Source organism: Anabas testudineus, chromosome 2 (genome assembly GCF_900324465.2).
Source record: "Anabas testudineus chromosome 2, fAnaTes1.2, whole genome shotgun sequence".
NCBI classification, from domain to species: Eukaryota; Metazoa; Chordata; class Actinopteri; order Anabantiformes; family Anabantidae; genus Anabas; species Anabas testudineus.
Window position 1 is genome coordinate 17,215,840 of NC_046611.1, and position 22,951 is coordinate 17,238,790.

A 22,951-nucleotide genomic window follows, 5' to 3' on the forward strand; every position below is an offset into this window, starting at 1 on the left:
TTTCTGACAACTGATGGTACTTCACAGATGCAGGTTCAGAGCAAAACATAATCAACTATAGTTATGTATTATTATAGATTAACCACCTGTCAGTAGTTTTTCTGACTATTGAACAGTGGTGGAAGAAGTACTTAGCCTACATAAAAGTAGTAATACCACATAGTAGTCATTTTAGTTATAAGTAAAAGTCATGCATTTAGAATACTACTTAAATAAAAGTACAAAAATGTTGCAAGTGGCATTTTTTTAATCACCTTATATGCTGACACAATTTAAATCTAACATGTTAGCCCATTATTTTAAATATTGCTGGATAGCAGATGAATGTCACAGGATTGACAATATATTTACATTATACTACATTTTGTATTATTAATCAGAAGTAAATAGTAAGTTATAAAATAAATGTACTGCAGGAAAACAATGTTAGTAGCAATTGTAGTAGAAAATGGAAATAATCAAGTAGAGTAGAAATACCTCAACATTGTGCTTAAATGTATTATTTGTGTAAACATAATTAGGTACTTTGCAGCCCTTGCATTTGTGTACTTATGGCAACTGGTAAATTGTAAAAGAGTGTATATATATGAACGTGTGATCTGCCGGGTTGCCATGTTTGCCTCAGACCTGGCATCCCTTTCTGCTGGGCCGCCACCGGAACTCATAAACGCCTCCTCCCTCTCTTCTTCCTCTACGGATGCTGCAGTAAAGTTGGCCGCGCCTGCGCAGTTTCGGTCCTCTTTTTCTTGGAAGGTAAGTGTGGCATGGCGCGTGTTTCTGCCTTGGGGGTTATAAACGGAGAGTTACCGGGTTTTTAATTCAACTCATACCGTATTGAGAAGTACTAAAGTAGTTGTGGAGTTGTTTGGGAGGCCGTGGAGTTAGTTTTAGCGGTTCTCGGTGGTTGTAGTCGGTGTCAGAGCAGGGTGTGGGTGTCCATGTTCTAGCTAACGTTACCAGGCTGAATCAAAGGGACATGCGGCCTTCAGCGGCGCGGTCGGTGGAAGTCGCTTGTCATGCTCCATGCTAATGACTGCTTTAGCGAAAGCTACGCGTTCAGAACCCGCACTTTAATTGACATATAACGTTATAACGTTGCTCATTAAAACGCTATTAGCGGTTCATGCGCCGGCCGCTGTCGATCGAGCGGCAATCTGGTTGTATTTGGACGGAGCTGAATGGACGGCTAGCGTGACTAGCCGCTGTTAGCATTGTTGCTAACAGTCGGATAACGGTACTCGTTAATGGTGAAGCCGTAGCGCATGTTGACCAGTTACTTACCCGCGCCTGCAATTTTAGTAATTAAAGTGGTTATAATCGTAGAAATACCCTTACCTAGCTAGTTATGCGTCGTTTATGTGAACTAGCTGGTTTTTGTACCGTTATCTGACGCTGTTCCACTTGGCTGACTTGTTAACGTTACTGTTCGTGCTAAGGTGTTGCTGACTGGCTCTAAAAAGTCAACCTTTTAATCTCCACTGGGATCGGTGTTGACTCAAAGGCGTCGTCGACTTTTCTGATAGTCAACTGGCTAATGTTGATTTAAATGAATTGTAGCTAATGCTGACTTGAGTTTGCTAACTCATAGTTAGAAAGTGGCGCAGCCTCGTGTTGGGCCGTGCTACCCCATTTCGGTATTCTGCAGGTTCAGTGTTTATATATATTTTTTCCCCTTAAACGGGTAGAAATACATTTTTACGACGGAGGTTGACACCTGGCAATAACACAAAAGTATCCATTGACAACATATGCTTGGATTGTATATTTTCCTAATATTCAATAAAGAGGAGCTAAAGGAGAAACTGTAATGAATCTCGACCAAACAGGACTGTTTCGGTTACTGTGGGTTCATTAAGCGTCTTAATATAATATAGTTCGAGCATAGAAACTTTGTCTTTGCTTTAATTATTTCTTGTGTGCATGTTGGGCATTTAAAGAGTTCTTCCCAATGCACAGTATAAGGGATAAATTTCAGTCTGTGCAAAATTACATTTCTATAGTTCATCTTTAGTTAATAAGAGCCTTAGACAAATTCAATGCATTTTTGGAAATTGGATGACAGTTTTTCTCTTGTCATCAAAGCTGCAGAGAAACGGTGTCCAATGAAATGCAAAGTTGATTTTGTACTACACTTATATTTGGAAGACATCTAATTGATTTGATTAACTTGGACTGCCAAAGCCTACTTGGAAATGGCAACTTTTCAGAACAATTTTGTACTGGGTCGCCTCTCTTAAAGGTGCAATAAGGTCATCTCTTTGGACAAGAATGATTGCAGAAATCTGACATGCTGGGGAAAAACTGTACCCATCATCAGCCCTAGAATTGGGTGTTTTAATATAGGTTTTGTTTAGTACAACTCCCTGGAGGGTTTGGAAAGGTTAATTGCAGAATTTTATAATTGGTCTTTTACATTTATATTGCTTTTTGTATTTTTGTGTGAACCAATTTGATTACAGCAAGATCAAGTTACATTTTGTTTATGGTTTGTCATCTGAACCTCCTAAAATAACATATCTTTCTAAAAACAACATAAGGTTGCTATTACGATTTAATCTTTTTCAAAAACATCAGTCTTTTTGAAATACCTATTTGTGGCTTTTAGCACCACTCTCTTCTAAAGAATGTGCTTACTAGTGGTTTATTTTTTAATTTAAAAGGCTCAGTAAATGGAGATAGTGTTTAATTATGTGTTAAATCAATATCAGTCTGCCATTTAGATCAGAGTGCTTCTAATTGTCAGCATTTGTTTACAACAATCTCTCAATGCTTTCTGCAGCGCCCCTGACCCATCGCACCATGGCAGATCCCGATCTTGACTTCCAGACTGGTGAGTCTGGCGCCTCCGCCACCTACCCTATGCAGTGCTCTGCTCTGCGTAAGAACGGCTATGTGGTGCTGAAGGGACGCCCCTGCAAAATTGTGGAGATGTCCACCTCCAAGACTGGCAAGCACGGACATGCCAAGGTAAAATTGTCTCTAAAGCATGATTATATGGAACCATAAAACTCAGCTGTAAGTTGGCAGTGCAGAGTTTTAAATGGGGTTGTGGAAAGGTCCACTGTCAGAGACCTGAGGTTCAGCATGGGTCTTATGAAGCTCAGATTTCAGACCAACCTTATCCAAGCTCTATTTAGTAATGTATGGTCTCCTTATCTTTACCCTCCAGTGACAACTTTATTTTAGCTTTAAGTTGCAAAGGTGTCGGTTTCAAAGACTGTTTTGTTTGTTTATTCCCCCTGCACCAATTCTCAAACCAGGTTCATTCACTTCACTTTGTAGTAAAAACAACTTTCCTCCTATAGGTTAACCTGGTCGGCATTGACATCTTCACTAACAAGAAGTATGAAGATATGTGCCCATCCACCCACAACATGGATGTTCCTTCCATCAAGAGGATAGATTACCAGGTATGCAGGTTGTTAGGTATCTGTACACATTTAAATGCCACAGCATTTAGTAAAATATAACTTGGGACTGTCATGTATACGTATTAAAAAGCTTAGTCGCACATTTTGTTCAATACAGAGTTGAGCTTTTTATGGTCAGGCTTGACTCCAGGAATTGCGGGGATTAAGTACTAGAAATAAGTACTAGTAATAGAAATGGATTCCCATTTGTTCCTCGATAAACGACTGAAGAATTTTCTATAGCTAAAAGTAAAAAAATTACTGCCTAATCGGGTACATTTGTTAATTAATAAAATGCATGCACATGTACCTACTTTGGAGCAAAGTCAGCTAAAATGCGTCCCCATAATATAATGGCTGTAGCTCCTCAACCACATTGACTAGATTACTACATCCATATTGCCAAATCTTTTGAAATTGTCTGAAATTCTCCAGGTGACTCATTGTGGTTGGTGACTCATAGTAGTCACTAAGTAGTCAAAGGCTTTGCATTGTAGTCTACTTTACTGGTTAAGTTGTAATTGTCAGCTGATAATTCTACTGCATGTTTATTGTTGGTCATAGTGGGCAGAGGATCATATTATGGTCTTTTTCCTTTGTTGTATTTGCATAAGTAAGGTAAATTATTAGGAACATCTTAATATGGCTTTAAGTACAACTTCACCACTTTGACATAAGACATAACATCTGAATACATGTAAAATAAAAAAAAAAAAACGTCTTGGTTTGAGATAAAATGGTCACAAATGTCATCTGCTGAGATAATTTATGGAATTGCCTCCTGTAGTAACCTGAGTTAAATGCCCTCCCCCAGATCTAATGCGACAGAGGATAAAAATAACCAGAATGGCTCAGATTCAAAATAAACACAGGGCTGTCTGTAATATGCACAAATACAACCAGCAGGACTTGAAGGGAGAGGGGAAAACAAGCAGCACCTCAGAGAAAGACAAACCTGTAGGTCATGGTAGAGCCAGGTGTTGATTGCATGGGTTACAGTAGCACGTGCTACTAATTAGTTGTCACTCCGATGCTGTCCTATAGTTTTTTGTATTGGAAAAACCTCTATTCTCAGGACTTGCATCAGGAATCAGTTTGCATGTCAGATGCTGTAGCTTAAAACGTATGGAAGAAGCTGGTTTGCTGCATAAGTGTTATTTTAGTATTGAGCTTCAGTTATTTTCAAACAAATTAAAAAATGATGATAAAAATTCTTTATTCGTCTTTATTTAATTTTTATTCCACATACAATATTACACGTATCTTATTTGAACCCATTCTTACAAAAATATAATTCTTTAAGATATTCAAGTTCACCAGCATGCACAATGTAAGGTTCTGGATTTGTTAGCCTAATTAATGGCACAAACAGCCACTTACATTAAACTTGGCTGAAACATGACTGGGTTTAGTGGATGTTCTATAGTGAACCATGCAAACAAGGGTGAGGTTATAGAGTGAAGTGGCAATGAATCAGTAAATGTACAGTTTCTTAAAATTTACACCACTACTTTATGGAACAACTGTTTAGGGGGGAAAGCTAATACATGTGTAACTAGACTAAATTTACTTCTGTGTCATCAGTTTATCAGACTGACACCACAGCCTCAGTCATACAGACTGTTTTAAATACTGTACGTTGCAATAGAAGTGTCTATGGTGGAGGTCCTGTAGAATGAATTTGAAATCTGTATTTGCCCTCAAGCTTTCAGCCTTTACAAACTAAGTTAGACATAAAAAAACAAAAAATATATATATTGTAGTGACAGAATAGAGCGACTAGATCATTGAAGGATGATCTAACACATGACCAAGAGTAACTCAACTAGGATATGTGTAATATTCCAGCTTTTGTCTCTTATTTGATAACATGGCAGTGGCATTCATGCTCTCAATTTTTCATATTGGATACTAGGACATGTTTACTAAATTAGACTGACTCCATAGTAAATAAACAGAAAATAACAAGTATTTGTTTCTCCTGAGAATTAAGTGAACTGTCTTTAATGTTGCTGTTGATGTAAAGGTGATCATGAAATGTTGTCTGACGAGTCTTTACCTTTCTAGTTGGTTAACATCAACGAGAACTACATGTCCTTGATGAGCGACAACGGTGACATCAGAGAGGACCTGCGTGTCCCTGAGAACGAAGTCGGCAAGGAAATCGAGTCAAAGTTTGAGGCGGGTGAAGAATTCATGGTAAGTGTCAAAGATCAGGGCTCTGATTTGTGGCACAAATGTTTCAAGATTTGATTTTCCCGAGTTGTAAAAACGCATTTGTCATAATGTAGGCATGGTCACAGCTTAAACCCAAAGATATAAATGATTCTCTACATTGTTGGCAGCAGTGAGAATGTTATAACCACCTGCAAATGAAACAGTTTTACCTAAAGCAGGTGGATTCAGAGTCCTGCATTGGAGCAGAACGTTGTCCCACGCGGGAAAATGAGAAGCGGCAGCTGCATGTGTAAAGTTTCAGATGATTGACTCGAACATGTTGCGTGTGTGTTCTCTGCAGGTCACCGTGATTTCTGCCATGGGGGAGGAATGTGCTGTCGCTACCAAGGTCTTGGCCAGCAAATAGGGAGATGGACTTTGCTGCCCAGACAACAAGCACCACCCACAACCAGTCTCTTGCATTCTCATTGGTTCTGTCACCAAAGCGTCGGCCTTCACAGACAACCTCAATCATTCTGTTGTGATTTCTCTCATCATTGATCTTTTATTTCTCCCCTTTTTGTTTGTTTTCCATTGCTGTTGGGAATGTTCCACCGCAGCTCGCTGCGTGGTCCTCTGCCTGATCACTGAGGTTTTGTTTGGTAACAATCTACTTTATATAAAACAACTTCAAAAATAATGATCAGTTGCTCATTCCTGCTTATTTTTTGCCTTCAAAGTGTTGGTTTTCGCCACTCACATTCCTGAATGTTTAAATAACAACGGGATTCAGCTTTTGTATGATTATTTTTTTATATTCTTTAGATGAATATAGCAGGTTTAAAGCCTTTTAGAGGGAAGGGAGGGGGGAGTTTTTGTGTTAAAGCAGTGGGAGGGAGGGTTGCCCCTGTAGATACTAAATTCTGATTTAGGTTGTCCCTCTAGCATACGGCTTCCAGCATGGCCTTTGCTCTGGTTCCAGCGTAGATTGGGCACAACGAGGTCCGTTTTTCTCCTAAGCGCTGGGATTGGTGGTAGCACTTAAGAGCCCCAGCATGTTAAAGCTCTAAAACCAATAATTTTCTTTTTTTTCCTCCCCCCACCCCTTTAAAAAAAAAAACAGAAACAAACTTCAGTGATTTATCCTCGTGATGCCAGTCTCTTGTCTGTGTAGAAGTTTGAGGAGCGTGAGGGTCCTGTGCGCTCACACCTTACTTACATCGGGGCAGTCAAGCACTTGCTCCTGCTGCCCCGGCCATCTCCAACACAAAAGGAGTGTTATTTTGTTTTGAGAGGCGTGAGTGTGTAGAGGTGTGGGTCTCCGAAATGTAGGAGGCGGTTTGCAGTGAGGTGTGTGTTTCTTTTGAGGGACTCAATCGGGCTGGGGAGGGTGGTAGAGTTGCAAACTTTTTGTTCACTCGAGGCCTTTGTCACCTGACTGGAGATGGCAAAAATAAAACGATGAAACAAATGGATAAAAACTGCAATCCATGTCTGTCTGGTTTTCTGTCTCTAAAAACAAACTGGGTATCGGGTAGGTTGTGAAGAAATCCAAAAGTGTCCGTTCAGTGCTGAAGTTGCTTTTTAGATTGATTTAGTTTTGTGGCTTTGCAGTCAAAACTGCACAGGACTTGATCTACTTGGGAAAACAAGTAGGACAGCAGACCCTCGTGCACACATCAGCTCTGTGCCACCTTTCACAAAATGTTAACTTTGTTTCTAAAGTCTCCTAAGAAATCTGACTAAAAGGTTGTTTTGATTTTAGCTTTTGAATCGAAGTATACTTGGAGGAAAATGTTCACAAGTTTCAAGTCTCTTATGATCATCAGGTGCCTAAATCAGATTTTGCTCACTGTACTTCTTCCTCCTGTTCAAACCAGTCATTCAAATGTTCCTACTCAACTTTTAATGTAAGTGGACAAACTTTTACATCATATTTCTGCTTCGAAATTTCCCAAACCATGCAGAAAGTAGAGGGCGTCTGAGTACTTGATGAAACCTCTAATGTAGTGTAGTAATGTGTTTTTGTCCAGCTTGGTGGCTCCTGGTCGTCTTTCTGGTTGAACTGTATAAAAACAGTTTGATGTTCAATCTCATACTAGAATGAAGTCCTGAAATGGATGCCATTAATGTGCTTTTCCCTCTGTGCTGCAGTGTCTTTATTTGGTCTTTGAGCCATGGCAACAGAGGAGTCCTCTACATTAACAGTCATATGAATCACTTGGTACCTCAATGGAAACAAAGATGCATGTTACATTTTTCCCTTAGTCCGTGCTCCTCTGTTGGTCTTTTGAGGTTTCTGACTCATCAGGGATTTTAAACGCTCTCTCGTGTTCATGGAAATGCAACTGAATGAGTGGAGCTGTGTCTGTGTCAAGAGGTTGTGAATGATTGACCAGACTCAGCAGCTTTATTATCAGTGTGTTTGGACTGTCATTGACCATTGGACCAGCACCACTGCAAGACGGAGGATTCATTTTGCTTTCACACATTGAAGTGATAACTGGACTACAGAATGGTTCACATGTCAATGTTTCCAAGAGAAGGACTTCTGCAATGCTACAGTCTCCAACTCTTTAGCTTTATAAACCCCAGGGTCAGTGGTTCGACTCCCGGTTCCTCCGGCTCCATGTCCAGATGTCATCTTCTGCAGCTGTCCAAACAACAATTTCCCCAAGGGGATAAATAATATTTTATTATTACTATTATTATTAAATTCAGATTCATGTGAGAATCTATAATGTATATGTCTGCCTTACGCTGGGTTTACCATATATGGTAAGGGCTTCCAGGCGGCAACCCCTACGTTACACCTACGTCACGTCCGGTTCTCTCCTTTTCGCCCGATTCCTTAACATGGCGCCGGTGAGTTCACTTAGCTCCGCTCGCTTTTTTCGAATTTAATGATAATTTATTTGCTGATTGTTCTTTTTTCACTTGTATTATGTAGGGTGCTATTGTAAGGGTTGAATTCTGTAACTTTGTGTATGACTGGTAACATTCTTTTGAATCTAACTACAGTAAGAACCCAGAGTTAGCATTAGCTCGTAGCAGACTTGACGTTAGCGTACACGTGTTTCAGTCTGCGTAGAAATAAAATGTGTTTTAAGTCACATCAGTGGTTTTATCCCGCTTTGTTTTTGATGTCTGTACTTAATGTTAATCTTCGTGATATTTAGGATCCACTGGTCAATTCGGCATAATCTTTTTATGAACTTGACCATACTATGGCTCCTAATAATTGAGCCTGTATTCAGTAATTTCATTAGTGACATCAAGTTATGTCTGTTTACATATGATACATATGAAACTAGAAAAAATATTGTGTCGTTTACTAGTATTGTGTTAGTATTCTTAAAGTGGCCAATGTTGTGATGGTTCATTTTTACATATAAAAAAATCAATAGTTTCTATGTATAAGTGCATTAGTGATTGTTAGGTCACACAGATGTAATATCAACTATAGAATAGGTATAAAGTTTGATTCTTGTATTTACTGTTAGAACATGAGGTTTAACTAAATACAAATATAAGCTTTTTATATTTACAAAAAGATTAATACATTGTTAAGAAAGAGGACAACTGTTATAGAAAAGCCACTGTAAGTTACTAGTCGTGCTGTTATGTTATGGTGGCCACTTTTGGTTACCAGTAAAAAGTCAGAAAGAAGCTTGTTTCTGATTTTATTGCTCGTGATATAAATCACAGATCAAGCAGAAGAGGCCAGCTGTTGGCAAAAAGTCCAAAAAGGGAGCAGCATGGAAGTTCACCTTGGACCTGACCCACCCTGTGGAGGATGGGATCCTGGACTCTGCAAACTTTGTAAGTTTTCACCAAAAAGACTCCAAATTGAGAATCCTACTAGAATTAGAAAGTCTAGTAGAAGATTTCACTTGTAGCTATAATCAGGATTTTTAGCAAACTTTTGTCCCATGTGGAAATTACATTAAAGGGTTAATTAGTGAGCTAACCTGTGTGTGGACTAGGGCCCCCTTCCCTAGTTCCAAATTTACTAGGGTTCTCTTCCCTAGTGCATTACTGTGCTGTGTCCAATAGGAAACCTTCCTCAAAGAGAGGATAAAGGTCAACGGAAAGACCGGGAATCTGGGTAACATCGTCCAGGTCGGCCGCATGAAGAACAAGATCAATGTCACGTCTGAGAAGCAGTTCTCCAAAAGGTGAGGAGGAGTTTAGGGAACTGTTCTATTTGAACATGACATGCCTGGACACCTGTAACAATTTAAAAACATACTCATCTTCCTCACAGGTATCTGAAGTACCTAACAAAGAAGTACCTGAAGAAGAACAACCTGCGTGACTGGCTTAGAGTGGTAGCATCTGACAAGGAGACGTATGAACTGCGTTACTTCCAGATTAGCCAGGACGACGAAGAGTCAGAGGCAGACGAGTAAATGTCTGCGGGAGAGTGCCACAGTTGTCTGTGTGTCAGCAGCTGGAGCAGGAAGGGAGAATAAATGTGGAAAAATAAGTTTTTATATTGTGTTTGGTTTGTTTTTTGTGGTGTTGATATGTGGGAGCACTACACTAAACCTCCATTAGATGGTGGTACAGATACTCATCTCTTAAATATTTAACATTATTGTAGTACTGTATGGTTCTTTTTTGTCCACCCCATTTAGATTAATAAGACTAAATGTAAATATACCAGTGTCATATAGTGCCATTCAATAGCAACAGAAACTACTGCCTCAAAATCAAGTTTCAAGAAAAACTGAACATTATCATCATGAAGAGCGATTTATTTCATCAGTGGTTTGCGATGTGTACCTCATTTTGCTCATTAAATATGTGCACTGTGTACCATAATTAATGCAAAACATTTTAATTGAAAATGTAATTTTAACATATAAACATGGAGATTCTCAGGCATCCAGGTCAATTTCATACAAAAAAATGCTGTTCGGTGGCAACTGGACTTGCTTTAGGTTCTTCGAGATGTTGCACCTTCAAACCAAGAGCTGCAATTTCTGGCTGCAGCTTTGCATATAACATATCCACTTAAATAATTTTTAAAATTTAACCCTCAAATTATATTATGTATTATGAGTCCAAGTAGAGGAACAACTCGGACTCAACTCAACTATTGGAGTCATCTCTTGAAGACCTGTATTAACAGGATAAAATCATTTTCAGTGGGCGGCTGGTGATTGCAAACCTGTGTTTAACTGTGGACTATAAATAGTTAACATTATTTAAAAATAGCATGCTAGACAACTGTCTTAAAGCCAATAGTGAAGTAGGCATTTTGTACTAACAAAAGCTTGTATAGTGTAGCACACTTACAGTTGAGTTTGAATTTATCAATTCAAGTTGATGTTTCCAATAAGTATTGGAAACAACATATCTAAGTTGGGATAACTAATGTGTAACATCCAGAACCTAAATTAATTATGTTCATATGATCAGCGTCAAATTAACTTACCAAAATTATGTTTACTTGGTGAGGCCCAGTTTCCTGCATTACTGCCTCCCACTGGTGTAGTAATAGAAGGGCTTCCTTTGTTGGTGTTGTACTTGATTGTTTTAAGTTTGCTTCAGTCAAAACAAGTGAATTTGTTTGTTTCACTGTGTATTTAGCTCTAATTTAGTAAAAACTAGTAAGTAATCCATATTAAAGGTTTTCTGTTGCATCCAGTAAAACTAGGGGGGGAGTCAGTCACACTGGAATCAAAAAGCTTAAAGACTTATTTTCTAATGTACGTAACTTTAGCTGTCGTCATCATTGTCAGAATTGCTCTGTATGAGCAGCAGGTTAGAAATCTTCAGTTTGGCTTTGCGTCTTCTGTCAAATCCTCATGGGAGCTGTATTTGTTCCTGTTTATCTTGCAATCTATGGGCTGAAAACCACAAGCATGTGCTTTATTAAAATAAAGAGAAAAGAATAACTGAGTCTTCACAACAACAACCTCCAGCTCTTTACCCATTTCAGGCCACTATGAGGAGACACAGTCCATCTCTCTCCAGGTTTCTGCTCCTGTATGAAGCTGCCAGCTAAAACCTTTATTCTGGATGTTGTGCTTTGCCTCTTTCTTTTTCTGCTGCTCACATGTGTGTGTATGGACTCACTGCCATTTGCTCATCTGTTGCGTATAAAGCACAGGAATGCATCCACCTTCAACAGCAGCTGATTCACAGTTATTTTTTATGTGTTTACAGTTCTGTTCAGTTCATCTGAATCTAAAAGGAAATAAGACTTTCCTGTGCTCTTTTCTGAAGTCAGTGCAGTACAGACAGTCCCCTGTCCACTTGCTGACAGAAGGGTTTTTAGGTATTTTCCTGTAGTGGTGTCTTGGCGTCAGTTTCCAAGTTCAGTCTTTCATTGTAATCATTTTGTGTCACTGCCAAGATCAGTTTGTTGTTCTGGACGTCTAAATCTGTTGATCACAAACTTTGGCTCCTTGAATTGTTTAAACAGATTTATTTTAAGGTTTCAAGAAATATTTATACAAAGTGATGCAAAGGACATTAAGAATATTTAATTATAAACAGTTATTGAATTCACACTGTACAAAACATGCAGGGGCCAGAGAAGAGGTGCAAATAATCCATTTAAAACCTTCAGAGCTTTTAGGAAATAATCAGTCTCTGCAGGTCTTTCAAGTGATTAAAAATGTCTGAATTCACTGAAACCTTTATTAAAAATGTATCAAAATATGTTAAAATTAAAATGTTCTTTTCCATAGAAATGAATGGAGTAAATTGCACAAAAAAACAAACAAACAAAGAGAACCCGTGGGCATGCACAGTTTGTCAGGCAATGTCTCCATCTTTTCACTCTACACTGATGTTACCACTTATCTTGCTTATTTAATCTAACTCGCCTTCTTTCTGCACTTGCAATTGATCTGGTTGCTGGAGTCTCTGTTACGGTGCGTTGTTTGGTCTGTTGTTCTTTCATTTCAGCCATTCCATGTGTGTTTTTGCTGTGGAAAAGTTCATTAATCCACCGCAATGTTGCACTCACTGTGCAAAACAGTGAACAATGATTTCATGCAGAACATCAGGGAATTGCATTGGATGGAGTTTAGCTTTTGCACAAACCTACAATCAGTTATTCCTTCTTGTCTTAAGTGAATCTATCATTTGTTTTTATGTTTTACCGAAAGGAAAGTTACACACTCCTGAGTTCACTGAGTGCTAGCGGTCAGTCAGTTGGTGAAACACTAAATATTGGAGGTTTTCTTTCATCTTTTTGAGGGATCAGATGACTTATTGGTCAAACACACATGCGTACACACACCTGGCCAGTTCCCAGCCCTGCATACAGCCTTTAACTGTAGATACCTGATTCTCCCTTCGGTGAGTAAATGATGACAGGTACATTCACACACGTCCCTGTTCAGTTTCACGTGTTAAATATTTTAGCAGCCTGGTCACATGGTGTCAGGTCTGAAGGAATAACGCTGCCTTCTCTCCTCTTCTTATCACCATTTCCTGCTGGTCTGCAGTGGACAGGGACTCAACCAGATGCCCAGCACACTTCCTCAAGAGGGAAAACAAACATTGAGCAGTGAGTGTTTTTACTTGTCTGCTCAGGTGGGCATCCTTAAACTGCGTGTTGTGTGTTTGTGTATCTGTGTTTTTTAATCTGCATTAAAACTGTCTGTGCTCTTCACACTCTCTTAAGTCAAACCTCTTGATGTGGTCGGCATGTGATTTTAGTTGAGGTGTCGCTTGAACTCGTTTGTTTAAATGTGAAACATTTTCAGAAGTTTGTACAGGTTTAATTTTAGCTTTCACAGTTGTACCTTTCCGATGTAAAAGTAGATCCTTGGTGTTCATTAATTTTTCACAGAGGGAGTCTCGCTCTAGTGAGTGAGGAGAGCAGCTGATGGTATCGCATCGTCACCTGCTGGCTCACATCATCATCATTTACCCTTTCTAAAAAACGTAATGGCCTTTAGCATTGATTCAAGCTTATTAAAGGTGACTAATACTATTGAATAACAAAAGGGTCTGTTCATGCAAATAAAAAGGATATATTTTACCATGTATTGTGTTGTTCCTTTTATATTGGAGCAGTGATACAGTTCTCATCACTTTGGCCCAGTCAGTCACCTCACCAGAAAGCAGACATGATCAGCACGTGAAGACGGCTGCAGTAAAGCTCTGGAAGTAGAAACCTGGCATCTGGTGGTGTCTACAGATTGCTGCTGAAGAGTCGTGAGCAGGTATTAAAACTTAATTTAAAGGTTTGGTTTTGGACCCCAAAAATTCAGGACTGAAGTACAACTGGTTTCAATTCGTACATGGTTTGTATATCAAGTTCAACAAACCCGTAAAGTAAAGCTGATGTCATGTCTGATGCACTTTAAGCACATCTTCATAATATAAAATAAACTAACAATTGATAATAATAATATAAAATGGCATAATAATGCAGTTGCAGACAACACGGTTTAAATTACACAGCCTGGTTTGGCTAAAGACAGTCAACAAAAACAAAGAAGATGGATTATCAACATTATATTAGGGCTGAAAACAAAAGTGTTTTTGTTCCTAACTCATGATCCACTTCTGTTTTCACAGTGCCCTCAAGTTGAACTTGGAGAAAAACCTAAAAAGCACAAACACAGAAGAGGACGGTTGATGAGAAGGATCATGATGGAAGCATGGTACAGGCAGTGAGAAACACCTTCACATAAACAGGTACTAAACAGGTGCAGGGATGGCAGCGTGGCTGGGCCGGCTGTCTTTGGGCGACGCCTGGTACAACATGTACTCCCGCCTATTGCGAACCAAACCCGTGGGTTCCATGGGTCAGAGCTCTGATGACCTCAACGAGCTGGCGGAGGGTTCTGCAGTTGGACTAGCCAAAGTCCTGACCACTGTGGACCTGGTGTCACTCGGGGTGGGCAGCTGCGTTGGCACTGGGATGTATGTGGTCGCCGGGCTGGTTGCAAAGGCGATGGCTGGACCTGGGGTCATCCTGTCCTTTATTATTGCAGCAGTGGCCTCCATACTGTCAGGTGAGTCACCAACAGGTGGAAAATACTGCATTAATAATAGCATAGCATCTTGTGGCATTGTTTAATGTAATTTTTTTACAGCTGTATTTTAATCCACACTTATTGTCAGATGTTTACAGCTGTGTGTGTATTCTCCTTTCAGGTGTGTGCTATGCAGAGTTTGGTGTTCGAGTCCCAAAGACGACCGGCTCGGCCTACACCTACAGCTACGTGACAGTTGGAGAGTTTGTGGCTTTTTTCATTGGCTGGAACTTGATCCTGGAGTATCTGATCGGCACAGCGGCGGGGGCATCAGCTCTGAGCAGCATGTTTGACTCTCTGGCCAATCACAGCATCAGTAACTACATGATAACACACCTGGGCACGCTCAGAGGACTTGGTAAGAAGGAGCAAAAATATAAAACCTTAAAAAGCCAGAAACGTGTGATGGTTTTGTCTCTAAACATGTCATATTTACAAATCTGAACGATGCATAGGTATAGTTTTATAAATGTAACCTGAGTTAAAAATAGTCGTCCAAAAATTTATAAAGGAAACCGTCGTAATTTATGACTCATTCTCAGAAGCGCTTGATAACATGTACTGCTACAACCACAAACAGGAAGTGCTGCTCTTGCCTTAAGCCTGTGTTTGTACATCTGCATGAACGTGCTGCTGCCTCTGTCTGTTTCTCAGGTAAAGGTGAAGACACGTATCCTGACCTGCTCGCCCTGTTTATTGCCCTGCTGGTCACAGTGATCATCGCTCTCGGTGTGCGTAACTCAGTGGGCTTCAACAACATCCTCAACGTGGTCAACCTGGTGGTCTGGGTCTTCATGATCATCGCTGGACTCTTCTTTCTCTCTGCAAGCAACTGGGAGGGCGGCAAGTTCCTTCCTTATGGCTGGTCAGGGGTGAGTTACTCTGGTTCATGATGTTGAAACAAATCTGAATAAGCTGGAGAAGTCGTCATGTTACTGAATTAAAAGTAATAATCTCTTGCTCCTGCTCAGGTGATGCAGGGAGCAGCGACCTGTTTCTACGCCTTCATCGGCTTCGACATCATTGCAACGACAGGAGAGGAGGCGAAAAACCCCAACACCTCCATCCCATACGCCATCACCGCCTCGCTGGTCACCTGCCTCACTGCTTACGTGTCGGTCAGTGAGCAGTGATGTGCAGGTGTTTGCATGTAAATGTGTAACTTTGTAAACAACTGGCAACTTGTGGCATGTTGTGATCAGCAATTCATAATCGTACTAATAACTAGTATTTAAATAAGTTTCTGTTCTAAAATACTTCTGAAACAGCAAAAAATTAGGAGAATGTCTTACCTTTCTGAGCTTTTGTTACTTTGCAATTCAACTACACATTTTTATTTTAAGTGGACAATTTTGGAAAACAAATGCACCAATTTTAAACTGCCCTGCAGTTTGTACATCATGAGTGTTGTAACTACAGATCTACCATGAATTCACATTGATCATTGAGGGAATTTTAACACCTGTAAGTTGGATTTACCAACTCACTATCATACTATTAGTTGCCTAGAGCCACAAAAAGTTGAATGCACAGCAACGTAAGAAAATGCATGCAAACGCAAATGGAGACAAAAGACAAATTAAGAAAACAACTTTGGCAATTTGCAAACACAAGCACAGCATTTAGGAAACAATAATGAAATCGACTTCGACTTCGTGTTCTCTCAAGTAGCACTTTATTGAGTTTTTAGGTCGACCACCAACCTTTTGATTTATTTGAACTGCCCCCTTTCAAATATCTCTTAATGGGCTCTAACTGAGTATTTATGTTGGTTTCTTGATAACTGCTGATGCTTTTATTCAGTTACTCAGTGAGAAAGACGTTTTCTCTGTTCTGTGCAGGTGAGTGTGATCCTGACTCTCATGGTTCCCTACAACCTGATCGACGGTTCGGCTCCTCTCATGGAGATGTTTGCGGATCACGGCTTCTTGTGGGGGAAGTACACCGTGGCTGTGGGCTCCATAGCTGGACTCACAGTCTCTCTATTGGGCTCCTTGTTTCCCATGCCCAGGGTCATCTATGCCATGGCCCGGGATGGACTGCTGTTCAGGTGAGGAGCTAAGAGAAACACAAATACACAAAAACACAGTTTGCATTGGTTCCTACTACACTCACAGAGGCTAACTCCATGGTAAATGCACATGCAGGTTCCTGTCCCATGTGTCTTTGCATACACACACTCCTACGGTGGCGTGTGTGGTGTCGGGGAGCTTCGCGGCCCTCCTTGCTCTGCTGGTGAGTCTGAGAGACTTGATTGAGATGATGTCAATCGGCACCCTGTTGGCCTACACTCTGGTCAGCGTGTGTGTGCTCTTACTGCGCTACCAGCCTGACGAACAGGCCGACACACACCAGTTCACCTCTGATGAGGACCTGGACGGACTGAAGCACCAGGATGACGAAGCTTTCCACATGAAAGATGACAAGATGCTGATCGAAGGCTCGGGAGGTGACGGATCATCGTCCTACCATGCTGGTGGGACTGAGGGGGAGGGTGATGACTCTGATTTCCACACAGGCCGCGCCTCTCTGCTGAAAAGACTTCTTGGAGGTCATTACTACACCCTGCGGCTGCGGCTGGGAATGCCTGACGCCTCAGCGCGTCCCACCCCAGCAACTGGCCGCATGGTAACTCGATGCACCCTCCTCCTCTTCCTCATGTCCTTCCTCCTCTGGTCCACCGTCATATTTGGTTTTGAGGAGGGAACAGGGGTCGGGGCGGCGTTTTCAGGTCTGATGGCCTTAATGATGGCAGGTTCCATGGCAAAGCTATTGATTAAGATCATACAGCAGCCGGAGAGCACACGGAGCCTGCCCTACATGGCGCCCTGTGTGCCTTTTGTCCCTGCAGCAGCCATATTGGTCAACAGCTACCTCATGCTTAAACTGTCTGCACTCACCTGGGCCCGTTTCACCATCTGGTGCCTCATAGGTGAGTTGATTATGGATTTCAGGTGCAGCTTTAAAAAGTGATAATGCATGAACTAACTACCACCTACCACTCACTTACCACTAACACAGAGGTGATTCACTGTGCTATATATAGAAGTCAAAATAACAGCTTTGCAGCACTTCCTTGTTTTTGAAACCATGAGGTCAAAAGGCTTTTCTGTTTTCTGCACTGTGAACACACTGAAACATCAAGACTTAAAGCAGTTTGCAGATAATATAACAGCAAGCTGCAACCTCAGCTAGATTGTTTTCATGTCAGAACACATTTATGCAGCAGAAAAAACACATCTAAACATTAGTTCACGAACTGAACTGTATGCAAAATAACTCCCAGCACCACTTTTAGTGAAAACACAACGCATTAGAGATCAAACTCACAATATGAAACATGTTTATATTAAAACCACAGGCTACAACATCCAAATTCAATACATGTGATTTTTTTCTCATTTTAAGGATGAACAAGATATTTTCATTAATTGCTGTTATGATTGTCTGAAGTGTCATTTGGCTTCTTCAAGCGAGTGTTGCCAGCTGTCTTATGACTTATAACGTTGTAAATTTGATTGCATTTTTAAATTAAAATGAGTGCTTTTCTAAACCTGGGGGACAAAACAAAACCGCAGAGATCTTTCATTGTGTTTGTGTGGACTATAGCCTGCAAAGAGGAGGACATGCTGTATGCTGTGCTGTATTTGAATTGTGTGCAGGTTTTTCACCTTCTGGAATTCATGAATGTTGATAACTCTCTCCAGGTGGACAGTGCTTCTGCATGACGCTTCCACGTGGCCGCCTTCTGTAAGGCTTTTAAATTCCAAGTTAACAGTAACTGTTCGTCCTCAGGTCTGTTGATCTACTGTTGTTACGGAGTGTGGCACAGCACGCTGGAGCTGAACGCCCGCGAGCAACAGGCGCACGCTAGTTCCTACCAACGCTACGATGACCACCTTGATGACACCTTCTCCCCCGATGATGACCTTTACCCCCAGGAGCAAGATGAGAGACCTTACCAGGGTTGGTCTGCCCCAGAGGAGAAGGGCTACCACTACCAGCAGCAGAACCAGTACGAGCAGCAGGAGAACCAGTACGAGCAGCAGGAAAACCAGTATGAGGGGCAAGAGGGAGAGCAACATGAGAGCCAGTATGAGGATAATGGAGACCACTATGGTTACCAGTCTGGACCAGGAGGCCAGCATATGAGCAGAGGCAGCAGGTCCAGAGGAAGGACCAATCATGGTTTTGATGCAGGTGTAGAGGAGGACTGAGAACAGGAGGTTTGCTGCATGTGTGACTTGGTCCAGTGACGTTTTTCAACAAAACTGATGTAAAAATATAAAGAAGTTAATAAAAACATAAAAGCTGCTGTATGCTGTGTGTAGAGACACTAAATCGACATATGTTCATATTCACCAGTGTGAAGTCATCTCTTTAATTTGGATATGAAGAGAGATGATACAAAGGACCCCTCCCACCACCAATGTTGTACTGAATGAGACCTAAAGCGGCTGCAGAACCTGCTGCTGTAGAAGTTCTGTTCCCACTTCCCTTTGTTCACCAGCACAGTAACAGTGAACCTGCACTGACAGCTGCGCTGCATCCTGGTTCTTAATTTCAGCCTGAATCTGAATGTCTAGTGTGATGGAAAGAGTTAACCAGGCACTAGAGGTCAGGAGCCTTTATATGAAATGATTGTTTGAAAGTCACAGTTAAAAGATGCAAACTGACCAGAATGAGACACACGATCAGTTCAAATACACACATTAACCCAGTGTTAGTGTCAAAATATTGGACAAGGTAACTAGAAGTGTTTTGATTGCTGTTGGCTTGTGGTATTTTTGTCCCTCGTCCCACAGGGAGACGTTTTTCTGACTGAAATCCAGAAAGTTTTGTTTGTGGGGTTTTATGACGTTTTGAGGAGGCTGGTTTGGTTTGAAGCTGAAGCTCAGCAAGTGAAATCAATGCTGTTGTGATGCTGCTTTTAACAAGTCTCAAACTGATTTTGTTTGTTTGTGTGATTTCTTCTACATATGTTCAGCTCACAAACTGAAACTGAACCCTCGGAGACCCTGAATGCTGCACAGTAATTTTGCTCTTCCCTTTTTTTTTTTTATTGATTGTGTGTGCGCTATGTTTACAGTCTTACCGATGAGTCCCTTTGGGTGAATGGTGTCTATTTCTATCCATCTAGAGGCGTTTGCTCCATTCTGTGGTGAGAATGAACTTTGTTTTTCTTCATGTTACAGGAATAAATTTGTCTTTTTGAGTGGAATAATTAATGACAAGGCTTTTTATCATTAGAAACTATTTTTTTAATTATTTGTAGCAGTTGTCAAAAAGATACAGAGCTGATACATATTGATTACATCATGAATATGAATATATTTATTAGCATAAATCATATTTAATAGGTAGATGCATGAATCAAAGGAGAGTAAGAAAACTCACTTTAGGTAATAATCTTAAGACAATAAAAGAAACAAAATGCAGTAAAGGCAATAAAAAGACTGCTTTAAAGTTTTGACAGGTGATTGAGAAACAGAGACTTTGTTGATCTAATGAACAGTAATTCTCCAGACAGGACAGGATTGAGTCGTGTAGTTAAAAACTGAGGTCACGGTCGGTTAAACCGGCTGATTGCCAAATCACACGAAGCAGATGTCTCTTCCTGTCAGTGAAAGTGTAACATGCTGAAGATACTGTACATGCAGCAAATGAAGTAAGTCTATATACAAACGGTTTTGAGTACAATACAATATTCAACTCCAGGAATTCATGTGGTAAAAGAACAATATTAACAGATATCTTTTTTTTTTTAGCTCCAATAATGTTTTTAAGCCAAGAATTCAATATCAACCACAGTTGGAAGAAATAAAAAAACTCAACATTAAAGTAGATGCTCAACTGCAAATAAAAGTTAAAAATCAAACCTAAAATATTTTGAAATGAATGCTGTGGATACATTTTTAATCTAATCCTGATGTTTTCTCGCCAAAATAAGGTTTCTGCAGAAATCTAAAATTTTCAGAGCATGTTAAGTTGAAATTATGTAAAGATTCAAGGAGAGAGGCCTCATTTCCAAGAAATAACTCTTTAGTTAGCAGCAAATGTTGGGGGCTAAATTCAAATTTTTACAAGGAGAATATTTTTATTGTTAACATATTTACTGTTTGTGCTGTAAACTGCAAACAAATGTTTTTTAGTAATTATTAAAAGTAAGGGTTAAATATCTGTGTTACTGTGTTGAGCTGGTGCAAGTACAAATATAATATCATCACAATATTCTTAAAGGAACAAGTTAATGTGGCAGCTGGTAAACACAGAGCTTTAAAATACTGTTTACTGCAGGTGTAATATTGCATCATAATTTATTGGTTAAGTATATTTTGTAGTGAGTATCCACATCTGCAAAGTAACTAGTGTACAGTAAATGGAATGAAGTAAAAGTAACATGAAAAAAGAAAAACTCAGATAAAGTATTTTAAAGTTGTATGGATGTATGTTCAGTACTTGAGTAAATCTACCTCGGTATTTCCCACCGTCAGAAAGTTTCTGTACGTGTTCTACTCAAAAAGCGAGAAAGCAGCTCACGCCCCCACAGCCACCTCCCTGTTTCCTATAAATCACACTCAAATACCTCCAATAATCAGCTACATGTGAAAAGTAACTGCACAGACTTGATTTAGATGCTGCACAGTGCTTCTTCACACCCGCTCGCTCTTGCTGTGGTTGGCTGGGGGGTCCACTGGCGTGGCTGTGCCCCGCTGCCTAGAGTAGTAGAAGCTGTTGTCCCTGCTGGGGGTCCAGGGGACAGAGCTGTGGAAACACAAGATCATGGTGCCGCCCACGAGACAGAGAGCGGAGCCGACCCAGCCGGCGTACAGAGAGAAGCCGAATGACATCAGGCCCTCGTTGTTGTGAGCACCGATGGGGAACCAGACAGTGGATATGGTGCCGCACACAGCTGGACAAGACAAACAGAAGACGAGGTACTTTTAAAGACAAAGGTAAAATAAAAGAGACAAAAATGAAATGTTATCTGGTTTGAAGTCATATTTTTAGACAGACGTACTGTTTTACTTGGGTAAGAGGTTTTGTGTGAGGTTCGCGTGTCCATCTGGCTGTCTGTCCCTGAGGATGTTAACAGGAACTACCTGTCTCCCCCCACAGGAAATCAGGGAAGTGGGTCAGCATTGAGGCCAGAGCTGACAGACCCTGACCCTCCATCCACCCCTCCTCCCTCTGAAAAACCACAGCACTGTCCATCCTTAACTTTTTATTAGTATTGTATTATTTTACTTATTGTCCCTAAACCTTCCAAAACCTTCTGTTTCACAAGCTTCTAAACCAAATCCACTGTCCCCCAAAACCAAACCTTGGTCCTCTAAAACCAAAAATACTGCCCCTTAAAAACTCAAACCATTGTCCTTGAACCACAAAATCATCCATCGGAGGGAAAACAATGCAATAAATTAATTATGTTATATGTTCATGTTTGTCAAATTTACACCTGTGGACATGCAGACATCTTTATGAGGACACTGGGGAGTTTGGTCAGGTTTGATGTAGGTCAATATCAGCCTTAGTGCTCGGGGTTAGCAGTGATTGTTGAGGTTAGAATAAGGAGCTAAACGAAAGGCAAAGTTCAAATGTAAATGTGTGTTAGGATGTGTCCTCACCCACGAGGATCAAGAGAACACCTCCCACTCGGGCTCGGAGCTTCTTGATGGCTGAGGTGTCATTTGGCAGCCGGACGCAGGGCATCGACGAGAGCACCAGCAGCATCCCAGGGAGCCCCATCAGGCATGCAAGGATCATCAGAGCCCGAGACGCCTGGATGTAGGCTGAGAGTGAGCGAAGGTTTTATTAAAAACTGAAGCATCTGTTTAGAGTAAAATCAACAACACAGCTCAGCACAAGCACTCAGTCACATTTAGTGTTAAATGCACACACACACACACACACACACACACACACTCACAGGCATTGGTCTCTATCTGGCTTGTTGGAACAATGTAAAAAAAAGTAAAGGGTGGCAAAGTAGAAAAGTAAATGATGTTTAAATTAAATTAGAAACTAGAAACTCGACAGTCTGTGTTCAAATATTAACTGAAAACATTTATTTGTCCCCAGCTGTCCATCCACCCATCCATCTCACCGGGCTGGTTGAGGATCTGGCTGAGGGTCACGCAGTGGTAAAGCGTCGGGGATATGACGCACTCTGCCCAGAGTCCCCTGGAGCCCATCTCGTCCATGCGGAGGCAAGTAGCCATGGAGTGTTCACAGGTTCGGATCCAGTCGTTGGTGGCGGTGGCGACGATGATCCCGACCCAGCCCACACAGCTCGCTGTGCTGCCCGTGATCTGCCTACAGATGTGCGCCATGGTGTGCGTCCGCTGTGCGCTTTTACGCGTTCCAAAAAGG

The 22,951-nt window shown here is 40.8% G+C and overlaps 4 protein-coding genes across 5 annotated transcripts; 3 read left to right on the forward strand and 1 right to left on the reverse strand.

Annotated features, from left to right (window-relative positions):
- The first annotated feature begins 612 nt into the window (after positions 1 to 612).
- eif5a (eukaryotic translation initiation factor 5A) lies at positions 613 to 7,054 on the forward strand. The gene is given in 6 exon segments (XM_033325832.1): positions 613 to 673; positions 676 to 753; positions 2,780 to 2,967; positions 3,306 to 3,410; positions 5,478 to 5,609; positions 5,929 to 7,054. Coding segments are annotated over 6 exon segments (630 nt in total). The 3' UTR covers positions 5,995 to 7,054.
- A 1,313-nt stretch (positions 7,055 to 8,367) lies between these two features.
- On the forward strand, positions 8,368 to 10,063 carry rpl22l1 (ribosomal protein L22-like 1). The gene is made up of 4 exons (XM_026362868.1): positions 8,368 to 8,432; positions 9,276 to 9,389; positions 9,624 to 9,745; positions 9,835 to 10,063. The coding sequence occupies exons 1-4, from the start codon at positions 8,424 to 8,426 to the stop codon at positions 9,977 to 9,979; spliced, it is 390 nt and encodes a 129-aa protein (XP_026218653.1). The 5' UTR covers positions 8,368 to 8,423; the 3' UTR covers positions 9,980 to 10,063.
- Positions 10,064 to 10,189: 126 nt separating this feature from the next.
- Positions 10,190 to 19,786, forward strand: slc7a14b (solute carrier family 7 member 14b). Of its 2 annotated transcripts, none has more exons than XM_026362866.1 (9): positions 10,190 to 13,098; positions 13,639 to 13,759; positions 14,118 to 14,557; positions 14,700 to 14,936; positions 15,233 to 15,450; positions 15,550 to 15,696; positions 16,420 to 16,628; positions 16,726 to 17,510; positions 18,374 to 19,786. In XM_026362866.1, the coding sequence occupies exons 3-9, from the start codon at positions 14,257 to 14,259 to the stop codon at positions 18,793 to 18,795; spliced, it is 2,319 nt and encodes a 772-aa protein (XP_026218651.1). In that variant the 5' UTR covers positions 10,190 to 13,098; positions 13,639 to 13,759; positions 14,118 to 14,256; the 3' UTR covers positions 18,796 to 19,786. The 2 variants fall into 2 exon arrangements, with proteins under 2 accessions (XP_026218651.1, XP_026218650.1); XM_026362865.1 differs by having other exon boundaries at positions 13,643 to 13,759; positions 18,374 to 18,795.
- Positions 19,787 to 20,333: 547 nt separating this feature from the next.
- Positions 20,334 to 22,911, reverse strand: cldn11b (claudin 11b). The gene is made up of 3 exons (XM_026362867.1): positions 22,686 to 22,911; positions 22,207 to 22,371; positions 20,334 to 21,491 (listed from the first exon to the last, which is right to left on the reverse strand). The coding sequence occupies exons 1-3, from the start codon at positions 22,909 to 22,911 to the stop codon at positions 21,232 to 21,234; spliced, it is 651 nt and encodes a 216-aa protein (XP_026218652.1). The 3' UTR covers positions 20,334 to 21,231.
- Positions 22,912 to 22,951: the final 40 nt, after the last annotated feature.